General features: G+C 38.0%; 1 protein-coding gene across 5 annotated transcripts in view; it reads left to right on the top strand.

The window, feature by feature from the left end:
* LOC130930262 (uncharacterized) overlaps positions 1-22,407 on the top strand; it is a 39,638-nt gene that overhangs the window by 6,299 nt on the left and 10,932 nt on the right. For all 5 annotated transcript variants that reach the window (XR_009067021.1, XM_057858101.1, XM_057858097.1 and 2 more), the window contains 3 exons: positions 5,061-5,259; positions 18,242-18,293; positions 19,381-19,516. Coding sequence is in view for 4 of the 5 variants with exons in the window: in XM_057858101.1 (XP_057714084.1) it covers positions 5,061-5,259; positions 18,242-18,293; positions 19,381-19,516 (387 nt within the window). In the remaining variant the exon portion in view is untranslated. The remainder of the gene's footprint in view (positions 1-5,060; positions 5,260-18,241; positions 18,294-19,380; positions 19,517-22,407) is intronic.

Below are 22,407 nucleotides of genomic sequence, written 5' to 3'. Positions count from 1 at the left end.
CAGTCAAGAAGTCGGGTTTTGAGTATAAAGAAATACAATATCATTCACAAGTCAGTGGTGGCTGATTTAAAGTCAATGGAGCATTTCTTCAGTCAAACTGAAGACAAAAGTGAAGGCTGCTAGATCCACATTTATGCAATAAATGAAGGCAGCTGTAGTGAAGGCTCAGAACACATGACCGAGGTGTCAACGCACAACTGGATGACGTGCATTCGCTCCAGACTTTATGCAGTCATAGATCACATTAATGAAATGCTTTTGAGCACCTCAAAACAGTCTGCATAAAATGTCTTTCATTCCATAAATGTACAAGTACTCTTCAATCAAATCTTGATTTCAAATCCTTTGTTGTGGTGTTGAAAGGAAAGTCATTCAAAATCTACTGCTATTGTTCAAATACCTCTGTACCTTCTGATACTTCAAGAAATACACAGGACACTCAGAAAAAGTATAGTTTAGTGCTGATCCAAATTAGGATTTGTTTTCATCTTTTTATCCTTATACTGACTCCTTACATGCGCCCATTAAAAGCCAATAATAGATTAAGCAGATAAACAATGAGAGCAAAACAAACTCAACTCATTATTTAGAAAGAGTCTTTTTAAAATACATGAGGTTTCATCAAGGTAACACCTGAAATAATCCCCACCCCTAGCATTGACTGCACCATCTAGAATACATTTTCACACACTTTTGGCATAATTACCGTAACACAACACTGCCATAAATAAGTAATGAATAATTTAAAAGAACAACAAAAGTTTCATCCCCTGCAAGTTGGCATGCTGCTAGTAAGTAAGGTGCATCGAAAAATGGAAAAACAACCACCTGCCCGAGGTGTTTTGCTTTTGCCTCAGGGACGGCAGCCACAGGTAGACCTCTGCTAAGGATAACCTCACTTCAGGCAGAATGCATCAAATGGACCCGTAGCAGTGAGGAATAAGCTAGTGTCGCAAATCACCAGCAACAGACTCATAAAACTGAGATTTAACATGTGGCCTTCTTTTGGAGTGTCAATAATAAGTTTGGAAGCAAAGTTGATGGAAATTTTACTTTCGACACTGTTTTTAGGCTGTTTGCAAAATATTTAAGTCCTGAAGGATTTGTTTGCCTTCTGTACCTGAACGTGCCTAGCCTAAGACAATAAGACCAAATCAAGAAACTAGATTAGGTGTCTGTCCTGCATATACTGAAACGAGTCTCTAAAATGCCAAAGCAACAGGTGATGCCAAAACCCTTTGTGTAAGGAAATTTTAATTCAATTCAATTCAATTCAATTTTATTTGTATAGCTCTGGATCACAACAACGTTGTCTCAAAGGGCTTTGCAGAGGCAATATTATACACAATCAGAAACAGCAAACGAAGCAACAAAGATGAATAAATAAATTCAAGTCCTGGGTATCCCCCATCCTTAGACACTCCATGACGGCAAGGAAAAACTCCAAAAACTCCTCAGTCTTCGGGAGAAAACGAGAAACCTTGGGGAGTACCACAGTCAGGAGAGATCCACTTCCAGGACGGATAGACAGGAAGCCCCAGGACCGCTAATGGGTATTAGCAGGCAAAATTACAGTCCGTAAAGATGCAGTGGAGTAAAGGAACAAGAAGAGGTCCATCTAGCCAGATGAGACGGGGGTAGCAACGAGGACGTCCATCCAGCTTGGGTTCCGGACAGTCAGGAGGCTGCAGCTGAAAAATAGCCCCTCCCCTCTGGGGAGGGGGGAAAGGGGACACCGGGTGACTAGTGATGAAGAGACTAGACAACTAGATATTAACATTGGAAAATAGAAATAAAGTAAGAGAAGTGGTAGGTAGAGTGAGAAAAAGGAGATAGAACTCAGTGGCTGTACTTCCCCCAGCTTTATAGCTTCTAGTGCAGCTTAGACTAAACTTTGAGTCTACTCCGACTTCAACTAGCCTGACCATAAGCTTTGTTGAATAGGAACGTTTTTAATCTAATCTTAAATGTGCAGTCTCAGCTTCTTTAATATTAGCTGGAAGCTGATTCCATAAAACAGGGGCTTGGTGGCTAAAGGCTCTAGCTCCGACAGTACTTTTAGAAACCCTGGGAACTACCAGTAGACCTGCATTCTGAGAGCGGAGTGTTCTGTTGGGGCGGTATGGAACCAGAGCATCGGAGAGATAAGATGGCCCCAACCCATAAATGGTCTTAAATGTAAGAAGGAGGATTTTAAATTTAATTCTAAACTCGACTGGAAGCCAGTAAAGGGCCTGGAGCACAGGGGTGATGTGCTTCTATTGGTTCCTGTTAAAAGTCTTGCTGCTGCGTTTTGGACAAGCTGAAGACCTTTTAGAGAACTTTTAGGACAAGCTGCAAGTAGGGAGTTACAGTAATCCAATTTCGATGTAACAAACGCGTGAATTAATTTTTCTGCATCGCTTTTAGATAAAATATTTCTAATTTGGGCTATGTTGCGCAGGTGAAAGAAGGCCGTTCTGCAGGTTTGTTTAATGTGAGCTTTAAATGATAAGTCAGGGTCGAATAAAACTCCTAGGTTTTTAACTGTGGTGCTGGAGGCTACACTTACATTGTCCAGAGTGACTATCTGGGCAGCTAAATAGTCTCTCACACTTTTCGGGCCTATTATAAGGACTTCTGTCTTTTCAGGATTAAGTAGAAGATAGTTAGTGCTCATCCAGGTATTTATAAAATAATTTTAAATTAATCAAAATTTTAAATTTTAGCCAATGAGAAGCCTTGAGAGGGTAATTTTTGGAAAGGGTTCCTCCTGAACGTCACAATGTTCACCCATGTTTGGATGATTGTACATTTTGAGACAAACAACCAAAATGCCAAAGACCAAGATGTTTAATTTTCAGCTAAATGTGTGCTTGTTGAAATTTAATAATTTATGCATGTTGAATTCTTAACATGCTTCTTTAGTTTAGCCTAACCGATAAATTACATGAACCCAATAACTCATTCGCAGCCTTCGTTGGCAATCAGTGTTCATTTACTGCCAGCTCCCCCCAGTCATAATGGATTAGACATCTCTTGCAGTCATTGTCGCTGGAACATGATCATTGAGTGCCAGCCCGTCAAATTCAAATGTATTGGATTTCCAACACTGTCAATGCCAGCCAAAAAGTTGAATAGCTGCTTAGTCCAGACATGCATAAAAATTTGTGCAACATCAATGATCTTCCTCCACATGTTTTCAATTGTGACTCATCTAGACCCAATACACACTCATTTATTTTTCAGTTTGTGTTGACTTACATTATAAACTCTTCCCAGACCTTTGGAATTGATTTAGTTATTTTTTAAAAACAACTGCCAAATAAAGGAGAGCTTCATTAGAACGGGCAATGCTTGTCACTTAAGATGCTGCAATCATAAAATAAGCATCTACCATAAATTTTGGACTACAGGGTGCACCTGACTATAAGCCGCCACCCACCACATTTGACACGAAAACGGTGTTTGTTAATAGATAAGTCACACCGGACTGTAAGTCACAGCTTTCCTCACTGTACTATAGGATATTTACACCAAAACATATTAACCGGTAACACTTTATTTGACAGCGGCGTCATAAAACTGTCATAAGATCGTCATAACTATGACGTGACACTGTCACGGGCATTAATAACTGCTTATGACAGATGTCATTTAGGCAATGTTCAGACCGCAGGTCTTAATGCACGAATCTGATTTTTTCGTGTTTTTCCGTCTTGAGTGAGACATTAGTTTGACTGTCTGAACAGGAAACGTTGCATAGAAGAAGACCATTTTACCATCTGATCTGGGTCAATTTCGTATGTGGTTTGAATCCGATCTCGGCCACATTTTTTCAGAATGTGGCGGCGGTCTGAACTGTCAAGTCTCCCAAATGGGAATTCATGCAGCATTTACGTCAGCAAAGAGCGAGAGCGGCAGGCAGGATGGCACTGATGTAGCTGTGCATTTGCGTTAGCACCTAGCTTGAAGTCGGCTTTTACGCAGAAGGCGAGCTTGACCACAGTCATAAAAAAATAAAATGAAAAAAAGGATAAGCCTGATAACGCTCAAGTTTTCTTTTCTATGTGCCAAATAAGCAATATTTCAGTATTGCTCACATGGCAGAGTCGGGACAAACTGTCATGCACGCACAGTGCGTGCATGCGTTATATCATTCCATATAAACTTTGAATATAAGACTAAACAGGGATTAGTAATGTATGTTATTTGTGTCCTCTTTTTGGAAATCAAAATATGATCACCCTGGAATGGTGGACAGGCAACATGTGTATTCAATTCAATTCAATTCCGGGCTCAATGTACAAGGGCAGTCTGAACGGGCACGCCAAAAAAACAGATATGACAAAAAATCGGAAGTGCGCGTTAAGACCTGCAGTTTGAACCTAGCCTTAGTGTCACCTGGCAAATTATCTCACTTTTGAATGGATGCAAAGGATCCAAGCTGAACATAAATGGAGTTTGCCAGGAGACACTTTCATTGCATTTATTAATGCCCATGACAGTGTTATGTCACAATTATGACGGTCTTATGACAGTCTTATGACACAGCTGTCAAATAAAGTGTTACTTATTAACCCAAATGTTACTTATTAACCCAAATAAATCAACAAATAAGCCACACTGGACTATAAACCGCAGGATTCAAAATGAAGGAAAAAAGGTAGCAGCATATAGTCTGAAAATTACGGTAAGCATATTTTGTGACGGCTACTCCTATTTTTATTTAGTTTTTTCTTATTTCGATCTCCACTGCAAGTTTTGAATAAATTCTTGACTTCTTTTTTTACCACAATAGAGAACCCCCAGCTCCCCTTTTGTCTGAGTGCACGATAAATTATTTCGTTTGCACCCACAACAACTCTGCTCTAAATATTTACCCACTGCAGACACTTGTGAGCACTTTAAACGGAACTGTGACTGCATTGGCAATATTGCACGCTTCAGCCGGTGCTTAGCTCGCCTCCCTTGAACGTAAGAGATTAGCTGTTGGCAGGGGGTGGAGGTCTGCATATCGTCCTTAAAATATGACAAAATCTCAAATATACGAGTGTCATTTATTTTTACTCTCCTCATAGCTGGGCTTCCTGTGTCCCCCACCATGGCAATTAAGGCCAAGAAGGATCAGAGAGGCGTTGGATGAAAGGCTCATAAGCCCTTCTGAATACAGACGTATGCCAGGCACCAGCTCGCTTACACACTTCGTTCTTTGTTCCTCGCCAATTTTGCTGATGGGCTGCAGGGACCTCGAGCAGCCACGACAGGAAGATATTCCAGGTATTAACAGAGTCCATTTCCACTGCCACCATGTGGTAAGTGAAGGCTTCAAAGGGGACAGCAATCTGCTATGAAATTAAACCAGGGATCAGTCCAAACCCAGTGGCATAGCTTGGGTTCAGCAGCACCCAGGGCGGGTGAAGAAATATACACTATATCTTGGCTGTCTGATGAAAATCTCCACTTTAGAAGGATTTTGACTCTAATGTAGCACTCCATGATCTCCTGTTAAAAGTAAGTAGCCAAACAACCAATGAAAAAAGCATTTAATACTGTTAACCCTCCCAGTTCAAATAAAGTCAACGACTATTGCCACCAATTGTAGTGCATGAATTACGTAACAGCACCATGTTTCTATGCAAGTGCAAATTAGGACAGCATTGTTGTTGTTGTTGTTGTTTTTTTTTTTTAACTAAACAAAACAATAATCACTTACATTTCTTGAAATATATTCTCTGTTTTCAACCGGAATAATTTCAGTCCCTCATTTGTAAATTGTTTTGTTGCACAACATTTACAACGAGGCATATAAGCTACCTAGTAGTCTACTATGTTTCCAACTTAGTCCTTCAACTGTCACCAGAAATCCTACCCGATTAGCAACTGACTCCTTGATATTAAAAACGCAAGAGGATTTTAAACCAGCATGGTGTAACTCTATTGATTTTCAAGCCTAAGGCTTTAACTGCTCAGTGATCACAGGACTCACCCAAAACACATTAATTATTTTTACTCTGTGCAAAGTGCAAAGTGTGGGATGCAGAAAAGCTGTCCCAGGGCAGAAAAAAATATCCTACAAGTGTAAAACTCCAATACTACCGGCAATATTAAAACGTGGATACTAGAACCTTAACTGACTGACCACTTGACTAACATGATTTCACTGTGCCTTGCACAAGACCCCTGTTCCAGATGAACCAAAGTCGAGCGTGAACAAAATTTTTGACTCAAATCAACACCCTCCAGGTTACATTCAGACCCTAATGATTCCTTATGAATGACCTATTGGCAATCCCTAAAGCATGGACACACTTAGGAATGTATTGCATTTAACAGTCTGGCCTGCAACTGAGAAGACTGAGGATGACTAACTTAATAGTTTTGAGTTTGCAATATACCCTACACAAATTGTTGACACCGTGCACCAGAGTCACAATACCTTACTATTGGATTTAAAGCCTTCAGCCTTAACCACTCTGCAGCTGACAAACAACAATGCTTTGCTAAAGATGGACACACTCCAACGACGGCCTAATTATCTCCTAACTTTTGCGGACATTCTGATTCTTACCTGACTTAAGTTTTCTCTCACATCATTTGTCGACTGTACAGATACAGTAAATAAACTATTCCTCATGCAATATAACTCAAACCTCATTATATTGACAGTCCTGAAACATGAGTCAAGTGTAACAGTTTGAAAGAGTGATGCTGTGTTTTTGGGTTTAATATGTTGGAGTCCCCAGAATGTGTACCTGAAAATCCATTGTACCTTGAACAGCAACAGAGCCCCAAGTGCCAAAAAGAATTCTGTCCATTTTCCCCCTCTTGTTGCAGTAAAGAGCAGTGTTGTGGTTAAAACGGGACTATCCAAGACCAAGACTTGGTCCTCGCCAGAAACTAGATAAGAAACATTCATTCATTCATTTTCCAGGCTACTTATCCTCACGAGATTCGTGGGGGTGCTGTAGCCCAGTAGTCCCCAACCTTTTTTGCACCACGGACCGGTCTAATGTGGGCCTTTTTTTCACGGACCGGCAATGTGTTGCAGAAAATGACAGTAAGTATAAATAACACGTCGAGGCTAAAAACGTACCATACACCATACACCATACACTGAATACACCTTTTTTTTTTTTTACCAGCGCCCTCTCCTAAAACTTGTTGGCAAATATCCGTGGTTGCAAGCATAATGAGTTCTTCTCCAATCGTGAAAGGTTTCTTAGCTTTAGCAATACGGTTCGCCATGAGGTATGATGCTCTCAGTGCATTTGCTTTTGTTGCCTTGTTTGCTAGCTTTTAGCCAAATATTAGCGAGACAGCGAGAACCAAAAGTGGTATTTGCCATGTGGCATTTTTTTTTTGCCATGTGGCTAAATGTTTTGCCATGTGGCAAAATTTTTTTGCCATGCAGCACAAATGTTTTGCCATGTGGAAATTGTTTTTGCCATGTGGCATTTTTTTTGCCATGTGGCATTTTTTTTTTTTTTTTTTTTTTGCCATGTGGCATTTTTTTTTGCCAAAAATGCCATGTGGAAAAAATGTTCTGCCATGTGGCATTTTTTTTTGCCAAAAATGCCATGTGGAAAAAATGTTCTGCCATGTGGCATTTTTTTTTGCCATGTGGCAATTTTTTTTGGCATGTGGCATTTTTTTTGCCATGTGACGAAATTGTTTTTGCCATGTGGCATTCTTTTGCCACATGGCAAAAAAAAAAAAAAAAAATAAATGCCACATGAAAAAAAAATTATGCCACATGGCAAAAACCACTTTTGGTTTTTGGCCCTGCTGAAATATTATGCAGAATAGACTTGGTTGTTGGCTTCTGTTCTTGCTCAGCAGGTGACCTTTTCCCCGTAAAAAAGCTGTCCAAAGACGTCGTCGCCCGCAACACACAGCCAACACCAGCTAAAGTTGCTGTATACATTGACTGGCGCGGGGCTGCTGTAGGTGTGCAAACACCCTAGTAATTGTGGCCAACCACTAGATGGCAATTTATACAAATCTTTACTCAGATTAGTCTATAGAATAGAAAGGCATATTGATGTGTCAAGAGTCACAGGCCAGACTGCAGTCATTAATAAATTATTTATTTCTCTGCGGCCCGGCAACAAATGCGCCACGAACGGGAATGGTCCGCGGTCTGGTGGTTGGGGACCAATGCTGTAGCCAACTATGGGCATTAGGCAGTGTGCACTCTGAATCAGTTGCCAGCCGATCGCAGAGCACAAAGAGATGAAGAGCCAATCACGCACTCACACACATACCTAGGGACAATTTAGAGTTCAATCAGCCTACCATGCAAATTTTCGGGTTGTGGGAGGAAACTGGAGTGCCCGGAAAAAATCCACATGGGCACCGAAAACATGCAAACCCCACACAGGAAGGCTGAAGCCCAGGATTGAACCCTTGGTCTCATAAATGAAGGGACAACGTGCTGACCACTGTGCCACCATGACAATAAACATGACCATAAAAATTAATTTAAAAAAAAGTTTATGTTTACATTTTTAAGGTTGCAGTCATTTACAAGGATGTCAGAAAATTCCTGACACAAAAGTGGAATGGATTTGTTGTTTTAGCTTGTCCTTCTCCTTATCAAATTAATTCAAGAATAGCAGATCAATATTGGTCCTGACAGAAAATCCCTAGTTCAACCAGCTGGCCAGTCTGAGAACAAGACAGGACTTTTGGAAGTCAAAAGCAAGACAAGACCAAGACCTTCAAAATGTAGGCGCGAGACCAGTCTTATCATGAGATACAAGACATGGAAAGAAACCAAAATGTTTACTTGCTTTCAGAGTTCATTACAACTTAAAAGCTGATTTTACGTCCTTTGATTTCGATCTCATTAGGTTTCCAGTCATTCCAAGTAAACACCACTTTTTCCTCTTCGTGTGAAACATGATCCCAGTGAACCCCCCCCACCCCGACACACACAAATTTTACACTCTTGAGCAGTTTAATTTTGCAAAATAAGATTCCAACTTTATATTTTGACAGGCCCAAAACTTGAAGTCAAATGTGGCAAACGGGAAGAGCGACGTTTAGGGTGATGAGGAAGCATCTCTGTTGTCAAGAAACAGCCTCTGGTAGCGCGTTTTCCTTCCGTCTCTCTCTTTTTATTTAAATAGCACCCGAGGCAAACATAACCTCAATAAATATTTTAAAAACACTACTGATTAAAGCTGCAAAATGTCACTATGAAGCCATAAAATGTCACACAAATTGGTCTGACAAAACGACGCGCTCAGGTAGGATTAAGGTTAAACTGTTTCACTTCTATTTTTATCAACGCAATGCTCACTACAACCCCGCGTTGTTTGTTTGCTGTCCCCAAGCAAACCGTGTGGTGGTAGTCTTCTCACTACACTTCTGATCTTTACGCCCCACCTCTCACTAAATTAACGTGAATGATAATATTAAATCCCTCGAGCCACATGCACGAAACTACATTGATCTCTAAACCCTATGCATCGTATGCGTACGTATCACCCCCCTCCAAAGAAGAGAAAAAAGGGAATATTTCATTTAAAAAAAATAAAGAAAGATATATCCACTTTCACACTGCAGCACCTTTGTAGACAACATGTGTACATTCCCTCTGAATGTTTGATCAGTCAAGGTCACAATGTGTTTCCATGTTGTTCGAGGAGGTCCTGGCAGCAAAGACAGGCGCTATCCAGCTCATCTGTATTCTTTCCACTTGGCTTACGTCTGCAGGATCATGCAGATATGGGATTGTGCTGGGAGAATTAAAAGGGTAGATATATTAGATAGAGGCACACGCACGGTAAAATATTATTTATGGCTCTGCGGTCGGGGTAACTAACGGCTCGAAAAGCAGTCAGCGAGAACAATGTTTTATTAAACAAAACACAAAAATGGCTTCAAACTGAATTAGCTGGAAATAATCCAGTTCCAGGATTGCATGCACCCCCCTGACTAAATCACACTTATGCACATACAGATAAATCATTTGACTGGAAAAAAAACCCCAAAATGTTTTTATTTCTTTTGGATTGTACTTAATATCATTGACTGTTTATGTATGTTGGCATCATTTTCATTAAAAAAAAAAAGTGTCTTATGGAAAACAGTGATACACTAATGTTGTAAATGGATCCGCGGATAGAAAGACGTAGTTCTTAAAAGATAAATGTCATTCTGATATTGAATCCCCTCCTGATGTATTCGTTTTATATCGTTTAAAATTAGTTTAACTAGTAGGTGCCAGTAGGTCGCCAATGTTGTTGACGTCGCAGGGCGGAGACGTCACATGGTTACGCTGCCGTGCTTCCAGAATATGACTCTAGCAACATAAGATTGTCATCTGTTCAACCCTTTCGATTTGAACCCGAGAGGAACATACATGAGCATGACAGCACTGTCGATATTTCACTAAACAAGCAGCAAAGCAAAATGAACAGGAAAGACGGGATGAGACAAGTCAAGAGTAGGAAAAAATAGTGTTCTGCCAAAATGTGGTATACCGGCAAAACGTCCTACAAGAGATGAATTTGACACCCAAAGTACTACTGTGAGCTTTCATCTTGTTTTGTTTAGACGCGTACAGACAGAACATACAAAAGATGCCTTAAGAAAATACTTAAACATTGTAATATCAAATAAGGATGGTTTAAATACACTATGTGTCTAATGTGGTCAACAGATGAACATAGATGCTTCAAAGCTATCTTAAGAAAACACAATGCTTAAAAGTATGAGAGGGACACATGCAAAAAGTATTTTGAGGCAATAAAAAGGTTATAAAAGACTCATTAAAAACACAAACAGTAAGCTCGCCGCATTTAACCGATGAGCGCATGTGTTGGACGTCTCGCAGCATGGAAGGAATTGCAGTAAACTGGTAATGTTCGTCCAGTGACAGCGACAAACTACGTCATCACCCTGAGCGTCCATTGCACGCATAAAACATGGCGCTTCCATAGGTCAAAACGTACTAAATATCATAGATTTTTAAATCAATGCTAATATTTTATGTGTTTCTAATAACATATTTTAGTAAAAGAGAACAATTGTGGCTTATTAGAGCCTTCAAGTCTAAAAGTCCGAGGTTCAATGAAAGAAGAGATGGTAGTTATCTCAGTGAAAAGCATGTATCTTCAAAAAAATCCTATCATCGCATCAAAATTAGGTTGGGTAGAAAAAAACAACAATATATTTAACGACATTTTCTGGAAATATACTGTATATGCATTTAAGAGAAATCCATAATTTTCGTGTATTTGTGCCTGAAAAGTTTTGATTTAGTAAAAACAAATTCAAATAAACTACGACTGCTTGGCTGCCTAAATGTCTCTTCAGCTAAAAGACACCCGAAGACCGTGCATGTCCTCTACATGCTAACTGAGAACCTATAGGCAACAATAAGTCCGCATTTTATTAATTAGCCGTTAGACAAAAACCTACCAGATTTCCTTGTGATCTGTCCATGAATAAAAGAGAAGTAATCATTTTTGGTTGGTGTCGTCATCAAGACCAACAAAAATTGAGTTAAATCTGTAGACTTAAAAAATATAAGAAACACAGAAATTGAAACAGAAAACAGAAAAGCGACGACATTTTGCAGAAATTTATGAATGTGGATACATTTGTACAGTGTGTACAGTGTTCAAAGCTCTTGAATTTTGATTTGTTGAACTGTTAGAATTTCGTACCACTAATCCCATGAATTAGATTTTACACTTTCTCTAGCGAAACATGCCCACCTCTCCAAAAAAGCAGTCAACCAAACCAAATTTTTCAGATCAATTCTCGCCAAATTTCCTGATACGTCCTTTTCATTGAACATTGAGGGGGCTCTGCTGTGTCTCATAACCATTTTTATATCAACGTTACTGGTGTTTTATCATCAATATGAAATCAGCCCAGTGACAGCTGTCAGCCTGCGTGTCGCAACCTTTTCCCTCCTCGTCACTTAATGCTGAACTGATGAACGAAAGTTGTTGCTGCGTGGCTGTCTGTGTGTTTACTGACAGATTTGACGGCTTTGACACATTGATGCGTTTTGGCTCTGGAGTGAGAATCGAGTAACTCACACAAGAGCCTTTGGCTGTTTCCCCCCGCAACTTTGATTACTGTGCGGCAATAACTGAGTGGCAGCAACAACATAACATCAACATATAGCGGGAAGCAGTGACATGTAACATGCAGCATTGGATGGGACTGATGTGCAAAACAAATACGGTAGCCTAGTGACACCAAATAAATTTTAATTGCTGGTTTATTGTGTTTGATCTTTGACATCCTATGGAAGCTACAGTCATAATTAGAGATCACAATATTTCCTTCTCACTTGCAAACTAAGAATAAGACCTCAGAAAAAATTATAAGTGCGTCAACTATTTCTATGAGGGAGGATGATGACATATCTTTACTCGTTGGCTGCCATTGACGGTGATAGATATCCAGTCCTTTTGAACTAGGTAGTGCTGGGCAATATGAATAGGCATATCGCCAAAGCGATAAAAAAATTATATATTGCTAAAAATTCTTTGTTATCGCCATCGTCAATTTTAGTAATATATTATAGAAATTCAATGTGCGTAATTCAAGAGAGCTGCTACTTCTTATGATGTGTAACGGCAACTAGATGTTCCCATACCAGCAAAACAGGGCTGTGATAAATCACTACACAACACAATAATATGGTGCATACATAAAACAAACAGTGGTAACACTTTACAATAAGGGTCCCTTAATTAACATTAGTTAATGCATTTTTAGACAATAACTAATGTTTAAGTAACATTACAATAATTAATATAATTGCTTATCTAACATTTATTAATATATTAATTAACATGAGTTAAAGCATTAGTTAATGCATAACCAGAAAGTAACTGATGGTTTTGTAAAATAAAATAAAAAATAGGGCTATATAAGGTTAGGGATAGGGTTTAGGGTTAGGGTTTGTTAACTTAAGCATTTATAATTTCTTAGTTAGGGGACACATGTGCTACACTTTTCAATAAGGGTCCAAAAAGCATTCAGTAATGGTTAATAAAGGTTAAGGGGGGAACTTAAGCATTTATAATTTCTTAGTTAGGGACACATGTGCTACACTTTACAATAAGGGTCCAAAAAACATTCAGCAATGGTTAATTAAGGTTAAGTAATACTTATGAGGTATGTTCACGTGAAATAATACCATACTTAAGGTTAGGTTAGCAGCAACTAAGGACTCACAGAGCAATGTTTCTCATTTTAAAATAACATAATCACTTACTAGTACCAGTATACATTAATAACTATTTATTAATGCACTAATGTATATGTGAATAACATAATCACTTACTAGTACCAGTATACAAGTGTAGCACATGTGTCCCTCAACTAAGAAATTATAAATGCTTAAGCCCCCCCCCCAACCTTTATTAACCATTACTGAATGCTATTGGACCCTTATTGTTAAGTGTAGCACATGTGTCCCTTAACTATGAAATTAGAAATGCTTAAGTTAACAAACCCTAACCCTATATAGGCCTATATATATTTTTTTAACTTTAACAAACTAGTAGCTACTGTCTGGTTATGCATTAACTAATGCATTAACTACTGTTAATTAATATATTACCAAATGTTAAATAAGGGATTATATGAATTATTGTAATGTTACTTAAACATTAGTTATTGTCTTCAAATGCATTAACTAATGCATTAACTCAGTGCTTTGACTCATGTTAATTAATACAGTGGGGAGAACAAGTATTTGATACACTGCCAATGGGTTTTCCCATTGACTGTGTATCAAATACTTGTTCTCCCCACTGTATATTGATAAATGTTAGATAAGGAATTAAATGAATTATTGTCATGTTACTTAAATATGAGGTATTGTCTAAAAATGCATTAAGGCACCCTTGTTGTAAAGTGTTACCCAAACAGTAAACAGAAAATTCAAAACATTTGAGGTGGTGGACAGCACACATAACCACTACTAATTCATTTGGAAAGAATCAGCCACTAACAAAAACAACCAAATTGTTATCAATAATTGTTTTTTTTTTCTGCGATATCATTATCTTTATATAGAATGACCCATATTGTGATAGATTTTTTTCCCCTTATCGCCCAGCAGTAGAACTGGCAATACTGCATTTTGTTACATTTTTTATCTTGCTTTTCATCATCTCCTATGATTTTCAACAAAACAAAAACAAAAAAATACTACTGATCGAAAAAAGTGGAAGTGTGATGATAATTTCCTATTTGAGCTCTACTCTACTATGGATGTTCAACTGTGGTCCTTGTAGCAATCCCCCGTGCATATAAACTGTACAGAGGTCATCACATTCAAGTCATTACAATTCCTGTGTTAATGTCTAAAGTTATAAATATTTGAACAGGGAGCAGTAACACGAGTAACATGCAATTACACGGCTAATGCAAAAACAGAGGAGGGGCAACGGCTGGCATTTTTAGCCCCCCGCTTCTACTCTTTCACTCGTGCCCGCAACAACTGCATTCCCTTTTCCTCATGTTCTAATTCCACACATAGGTGAAAACAGTGCGTGGCAGCCAGCTCCACTTAAGTGTGCGGGGCGTTAAATGGAGATGTACCTGAAGGTGACACAATCTTGGCAGGGGTTACAACACTTTCCAGGGAAGTTCATCAACCTCAGCGACTGGCCGAACTTGCGTTGGGAGGGAATCCGGCGTAAATACAAGCCTTCATGTTGATGTGTCACATTTCATACATGTCACATGTGTGCCTGCCAGGCTTAACACTTTGTTTAGGCCTCAATTCACCAGCTATTTGCGTCAAGGAGGCACCACAGCTATCCCTGCTGCCTGTAATGAACTCCTACGTTCTATTTAAAAATGACGCAGTGCTAGTGGTTAGCACATCTATACCTCGCAGCTCTGAGGTTTAAAACTTCCTTTAACGAAAATGGATGGATGGACGGACTCGAGCCTTTGCAGCATTATAGCATGTGTTACATGACAAATACACTTGAGCAGTATGTTAATTATGTTAAACATAAAGGGTTTTGCAATGACAACAAGGATCTATTTCATTATTTTTTTGAGAGGCAGCATCATTGTTGCATTTTGATTTTACTACCGTTTTTAATGGTTTAATTAGCAGTTAGTTTCTTGCTTGTTTTTTTTTATACTTTTTGTAATTTTATTGGTCCATCTGTTCATTGCAAATTTTAATCTGCTTCACTTGTTTTGTACGATGACCTTTACTTTTTAGAAACTTATTTTAATATCAATTTTCTCAAACTACTTCCAAAAAGTTGTATTATTTTTGAAAGTGCAACAATCTAAAAATGTGAGGTCAAAGCTCCACATTTTGAATGAACGAATAAACATTATTGTTACTATTAGGAGTATTAGCCATTCTGTGGTGTTGGAGACTATCCAAGATGACATTGAGCCAATCACGGGGCACAAATAGACAAACAAGCCGATTGGCTCCAAGTTGAATTCTGACTGAGTTGCTTATTTCTGTTTGAGTTACGTTTTAACAAGTCAGAAAATAAGCAAAAATGTTTTATTGAGAATGTACAATATGTCTTCTTTTGATACACATAAATTTTGAGGATTTGAAAAATCTAAATTTGAAAGTTAAACAAGGTCTCACAAAGATTAATCCCAGATCAAAACAGTTGGCATCAATGAATATTGATTAGTTGTCATATAACTAGATGAACCACCTCTCCTTTAAAGCAACACTAGGTAACTTTTCAACATTTATAAAATATTCTCAAAACATTTGTGATGATATGTTGACTGACAACTAGTTGAATGACACCTTTTATATCTTGAGGGGGTTTGTATCGCTTTCACCAGCACTAATTAACTTTGAGGAGGGTGGCAGGAGCCCTGCCACAAAAAGAAAAACAAACTACAAATGTGCTGACTGCTTTATGGCATGCGTCATTCCCTCTTTCCCCATTCATTATAAAGACGGAAGTCGATGCGAATGCTTTCGAACAAATTCTGCAAAGATGGCAGAGCAACAGGAGACAAAATGTTTTGTCCGAGGAGGAAAAAAAAGGGAGGCCACCATGATATTCAAGAATAAACATTTCGCTTGCTGCCAACGCAGACGAGTTCGGATGGGGTGGAGGGGACTTGCCAACTGTCATATGCTATTGTTTAGCCACAACTGGATTTGTTACCTTATTACTATTTATCCTTCACACAGCCGTTGGAAACAGAAATGTTGCATCTGCAGACGCCTGGGAGATTTTTGATTGATTAATGATTTTACGACACTGTGCGGATGTACACTGGTCCTCATGGGAAATGCAGTCAAAACACTACCGCTTTTGTCCACCGGCGTTGCTAAAATCTACCAAAATTGAAAAGTTACATAGTGTTGCTTTAAATACAATTTAAAAAACCATACTCATTCATATAACCTATTTTAAAAATATTATTTACATTTTTTTAACCTACTTTTAGCTTTCTATCTTTGTGATCCGTGCTCACGTGTCTAGTTGTGGGTTTTAACATTTTTATCAGTGTTGGGTTTCACTTCCTTAAAACAAAAAACATGATTTCAGTCTAAATGGATCAGCATCTGCGACCTGCTCTCTGGGACTGCTTGGCTCCATTAAATCAGAAGTCACAGAAAAAGTATGTGTTTTGTCATTTTGGGGTGTAACAAAATGAAATGTTGCATAGTTTTTGGGTGAGGACTTGAATACATCAACATATAATTCTCTCAAGTGTGAAAAAGTACAAATTAATTGGATGTAGAGTATGTCAAATAGCCTATTTAATGAGAAAACTGATAAGGAAAATAAATGAAACCACAATCCCTTTTGGGATGCTAGTTGACCTCTAATTACTTACAATTTCAAAACAATTTGTCCCATAGGAAATAATCTAAAGTGAATTCATTCTTTTCGGGGTCTATCACGTCATTGCTTTACACAGAAGGGGAACTTTAACAGGGCAATTTGCGTTTGTATCGCTAACATAGCAGTGAAGCGTACATTTACTGTGACCTGCACTGACACATTACTTTCATAGCTCATATGCTCAACCCAAATACTGGATGAGTGGAATATTAAACATTTAGTAGGTGGCTGAGTGTGATACGAACACCGTATGCAAATGTCGCATCCTCAGGCATTTTCAGGGCTTCATGCGAATAAGTATCATTTAGAAAACATCTGTTTGCAGAACTTTTAAAAAACAGCATTTGTTCAGGATAATATTTTCATGACATCCAAGAATTAAATCTGAGTTATTTATTAACTTGTTGGCAGTGATGGAATTTAACGATAAAAGTACTTCGAAGTAGAAGTCCTTTATTACTGTACTGAAGTACAGTTTTGTGTATCTGTACTTAAGAACAAATATGAAGTGGTACTTTTCACTTTTACTTCACTACATTTTATAGCAGGTATCTGTACTTTTTACTCCACTACTTTTCAAATTGTCTTCTCTATTAGATGTTACTTTTGTTTGTTTTCTTTCTTTCTCATTGTGACATGATAGTTTCATTTTTGCAACTATACCATAACTGAGCACGAGACGCAGAAACATGAGTACAAGCAAGATTAGGCAGGAGAACAAAATATTGACCAATAAAACCCACCACACTCTTGTGCAGTAGGTAGGGGCATGCACCTGATAGTTACTTGCAATCAAAACTAGGTTTTGGAGTTTTTGAGCTTGTTTAGCTTCTGTTTACAGTGCAGTCAATTTTACAGCTTTTTTTTCCCATTCTGGACAGTTAAAAAAAAACTGAGCAGTCAATGAATTTTCAGGTGTTTTCTTTGAATATTGACCCATATCTCCATATGCATGTATGTACAACCTCTAGCAAAAAGTATGGAATCACCAGTCTCGGACGACAACTCAGACATTTTATCATGTATAACAAACTCAGATAAATAGCTTGAAACGATAATGAATTAGTTCAGAAGTGCAATTCTTTAGCATTCAGAAACACTAAAAAAAAAGAATAAAAAAACATTGTGGTGGTCAGTAAATGTTAATTTTCTGGAGCAAGTGCAGGGAAATATATAAGGAATCACTCCATTCTGAGGAAAAATATATTGAATCATGAGGAACAAACAAAGAAATAACAATCAAAACATATCTCTAGTATTTACCGTAATTTCCCGAATATAACGCGCACTTTTTCCCCCCAAAATCAACTTGTAAAATCATGGCGCGCATTATAAACGGGTACATGGATGGAAACAGAAATATACAGTATATATATTACATATATGTGTAAACCGATTTTTTTTTTTTTTATTGACAGGGCCTCGTTGTGTTGAAGAAACATATGCGGCGACCCGTTGCCAACCATTACGGTACGTGACGTCACCATTTTGTTTCGGTAATACTTCACTGTAATCGGCCGAATGATTTCGTCTGTGTTAAATTCTGCTTTTTTCACTCTTCATAAAGCACAGAATTTAGTTTCTTGAACTCATTTGAGTCAACGTTTATTGCAGCTCCGCAACTCGGACCATAACAAACGTAAGCAGACTTCCTGTGTCCGTCAACTATATCTGTCCCTCGGGAAACTCAAACCTAAATAAAAATAGTTCCTATTCTTACTGTCGTGTTGACAGCGATGAGCTCTCACGGATTTCCGACTTAGGTTCTCACTTTCATTTTACCGTATCAATCCATGGAAGAAACATTTATTCATCATGATGAAACGAGCAAGTTATACAGCAGCCTTTAAAAGAAAAGTCACATCTGTTGTGTTTTTCCTAGATTCTGGTAAGTTGAAGAAGTTGTCAAATAATTTTATTACCGTAAATATTGTCAGTTTATGGTAATGTTTTGAACTACCAATGTGCTACGCTTGTGCTGTGTTTCACCAGTCAGTAAAATGACATTTCTGTATCTGTACATGAGCTCTGTTTTCTTGTATTCTTCTATTTATTGGTGCTAAAATTAGGGTGCGCGTTATAAACAGGTACAATAATTTCCCCTAGATTTTACAAGTAAATTTGGGGTGCGCATTATACACGGGTGCGCCTTATATTCGGAAAAATTACGGAAGTAGCATCACCTCTGGCTTTTGTGATAGCTTGCGGTCTCTGAGGCATGGACTTGATAAGTATTTTTCATCAATTTGGTGCCAACTTCCTTGCAGGTCGGAGCCTTGCTGTGGACCATTTTTTTCAATTTCCACCACAGGCTATCAATAAGGTTAAGATCTGGGCTATTTGCAGGCCATGACATTGACTGGATGAATCTTTTTCCATGGAATGCTTTAGCAGTTTCAGCTCTGTGGCATGATGCATTGTCATCTTGGAAAATGACAAACATATTTTCAATTGAAGGGATATGAAACCTGTCTAAAATTTCAATATAAACATGTGCATTTATTGAAGATTTAACGACAGCCATCTCCCTCCACCATCTCCTTTGCCTGACATGCAGCCCCATATCATCAAGGAGAGAGGGAATTTTGATATCTTCTTCAGGCAGTCATCTTTGTAAATCTCACTGGAACAGGACCAAACAAAAGTTTCAGCATCATCACCTTGTCAAGAGTCAAGAATCTGCATTGGACAAGGTACATGATAAAATGTCTGAGTGAGTGCTCGTCCGAGACTGGTGATTCCATACTCTATGTATGTACTGTATGTATGTATGTATGTAGGTATGCATGTATGTATGTATGTACAGTATGTATGTACAGGTATGTATGCATGTACTGTATGTATGTATGTATGTATGTATGTATGTATGTATGTATGTATGCATGCATGTATGCATGTATGCATTTATGTATGTATGCATGTATGCATGTATATACGTATGTACGTATGTATGCACTTACAGTCATGGAGGAAATTAATGGTGCCCCTAGAGTTTTTCCAGAAAATACAGCACTTCTCACAGAAATTAATGCAATTACAAATGTTCAGAATGAATGTGTTTATTTCTTGGATGTGCATTGGAAAAAAACGAAACAGCGGAGGGAAAAAGTCAAAATTGACACAATTTTAGATACAACTCAAAAAATAGGCTTGACAAAATTGTTAGCACTCTCACCTCAATATTTGTTTGCACATCATTTGGAAAAAATAACAGAAAGCAATTGCTTCCTATAAGTTTCTTCTTTTGCGAACCATTCCAGGTCTCTCAAATTTGAAGGGTGCCTTCTTGAATTAGCAATTTTGAGATCTCTCCATAGTGTTAGATATGATTTAGATTCGGACTCATCAATGGCCACCTCAGAATTCTCCAGCGCTTCGTCTCTAACCATTTTTTTGGTGCTATTTAAGGTATGTTTTGGGTTAGGCCTGGAACACACAAGACCTCTGACGCAGACACAGTTTTCTGACACTACACCCTACATTCCGGCCCAAAACATTTTGATAGTCTCCATATTTAATGACTCCTTGCACACTGTCAACGCACGTGTGCCAGAGGCAGCAAAACAACTCCAAAACATCGTTGAACCTCCACCATGTTTGACTATAGGCACTGTGTTCTTTTCTTTGCAGGCCTCATTCTTTTTTGTGGCACTGGTCCCCAACTATTTCGTGGTGCTATTTGAGGTATGTTTTGGGTCAATGTCCTGTTGGAACACCCATTAAATCTGGCGCAGATCCAGTTTTCAGACACTACACCCTACATACCGACCCAAAACATTTTGATCGTCTCCATATTTCATGACTCCTTGCACACTGTCAAGGCACCCAGATCTCAAAATTACTGTCGCAAGGAGGTACCCTTCAAATCTGAGAGACCTGAAAGAGATCGCAAAAGATGAGTGGTCCAAAATTCCATCTGAGAGGTGCACGAAAGTTGTTGATGGTTATAGGAAGCGATTTAAATAAATAAATAAATAAATAAAATGCCGACTATGGGCTATTGGGAAAATGAACAATCAGAGGGGATGGTTATTATTAAAAAAAAAAAAAAAAAAAGCTTGAGATCATTACGAAATCTGAATGTCAAAAATTGATATTTGATATTTTCTGCGTCCTTTGTGGTATACTGGGGACGGGTTTCAATAAGCTTCGGCTTCTCCCGTCAGCCCTTTTCTTTTCGGGTTGAATTAATTGTAAACACATACAGTGGGGAGAACAAGTATTTGATACACTGCCAATGGGAAAACCCATAGTGTATTAAATACTTGTTCTCCCCACTGTATAAATGCTGTATGTTTGTTTGGATTTGTCATGCCTGAAGGGAAAATAAATAAATAAATAAATAAATAAATAATTGCTTTCTGTCATATCTTCTAAAGGATGCGCAACCAAATATTGAGTTGAGAGGGCCAACAATTTTATCCAGCTAATTTTTTGGCATTCTGTGTAAAATTGTGTACATTCCGACTTTTCTCTTAGGCTTTTTTTGTGTTTTTCCAATGCAAATCCTAAAAATAAACACATTCATACTAAAAACATTTGTAATTGCATTAATGTCTGGGAGAAACTGTATTTTCCGGAAAAATTCCAGGGGTACCAATAATTTCGTCCATGACTGTGTCTGTATGTATAAATATATATATACTAGGGCTGTCAAACGATTAAATTTTTTAATCGAGTTGATTACAGCTTAAAAATTAATTAATCGTAATTAATCGCAATTAATCGCAATTCAAACCATCTATAAAATATGCCATATTTTTCTGTAAATTATATATATATTCTGTAAAATAAATTGTTGGAATGGAAAGATAAGACACAAGATGGATATATACATTCAACATACGGTGCATAAGGACTGTAGTGGGCATTTCACTCTACTGTCATTTAAATCTGTCTATGCTGTCCTCACTCCGAAGCGTCTACTTTTTCCAAAGCTAGACAGCTAGTGAACGATGCCTTAATAATCAGACTTCTTCCTTTTTCATCTGATTTATTAATAAAATGGCCTCAAACCATTGTCCTCTTTAGACCGTCGTAAAACTACAAAAAAAAAAGTACACAAGCATTGCATTAGCAACAACGTTAGCTTAGCACGCTATACAGGTTCACTAAACATAAACAAAAAGCGTCTCATACAAAAAATAATACATTTCGCTTACTAACATAATATGTACATTATTTACAACAACCATACTTACGGACAAATCTTGTCCAAGGATCATATAAGCACAACATTACAACGTAGGCGTCAGCCCGAGACGTCATGCAGCCATATTGAACTGGCAAGACAACAACAAACCATGTTGCAAAGCGACCACAAGAGTTCACTGTTAGACAGCACAAAAAGCCTTGCTGTAAAACTTACCAAAAGGCGGAATACTGTCTGAGCGGGACATGTGCGTTAATTGCGTCAAATATTTTAACTTGATTAATTAAAAAAATTAATTACCGCGCGTTAACAAGATAATTTTGACAGCCCTAATATATACATTAAAATACATAAAAAGATAATAAGAATATATATAAATAGTAGTGCTGTCAAATTTATGACATGTAATTATTATAATAAAAAATTACGTTA

Source organism: Corythoichthys intestinalis, chromosome 14 (genome assembly GCF_030265065.1).
Source record: "Corythoichthys intestinalis isolate RoL2023-P3 chromosome 14, ASM3026506v1, whole genome shotgun sequence".
Lineage (NCBI taxonomy): Eukaryota > Metazoa > Chordata > Actinopteri > Syngnathiformes > Syngnathidae > Corythoichthys > Corythoichthys intestinalis.
Note: the sequence above shows the minus strand (reverse complement) of the source record. Positions and strands in the feature narration are given on the sequence as shown.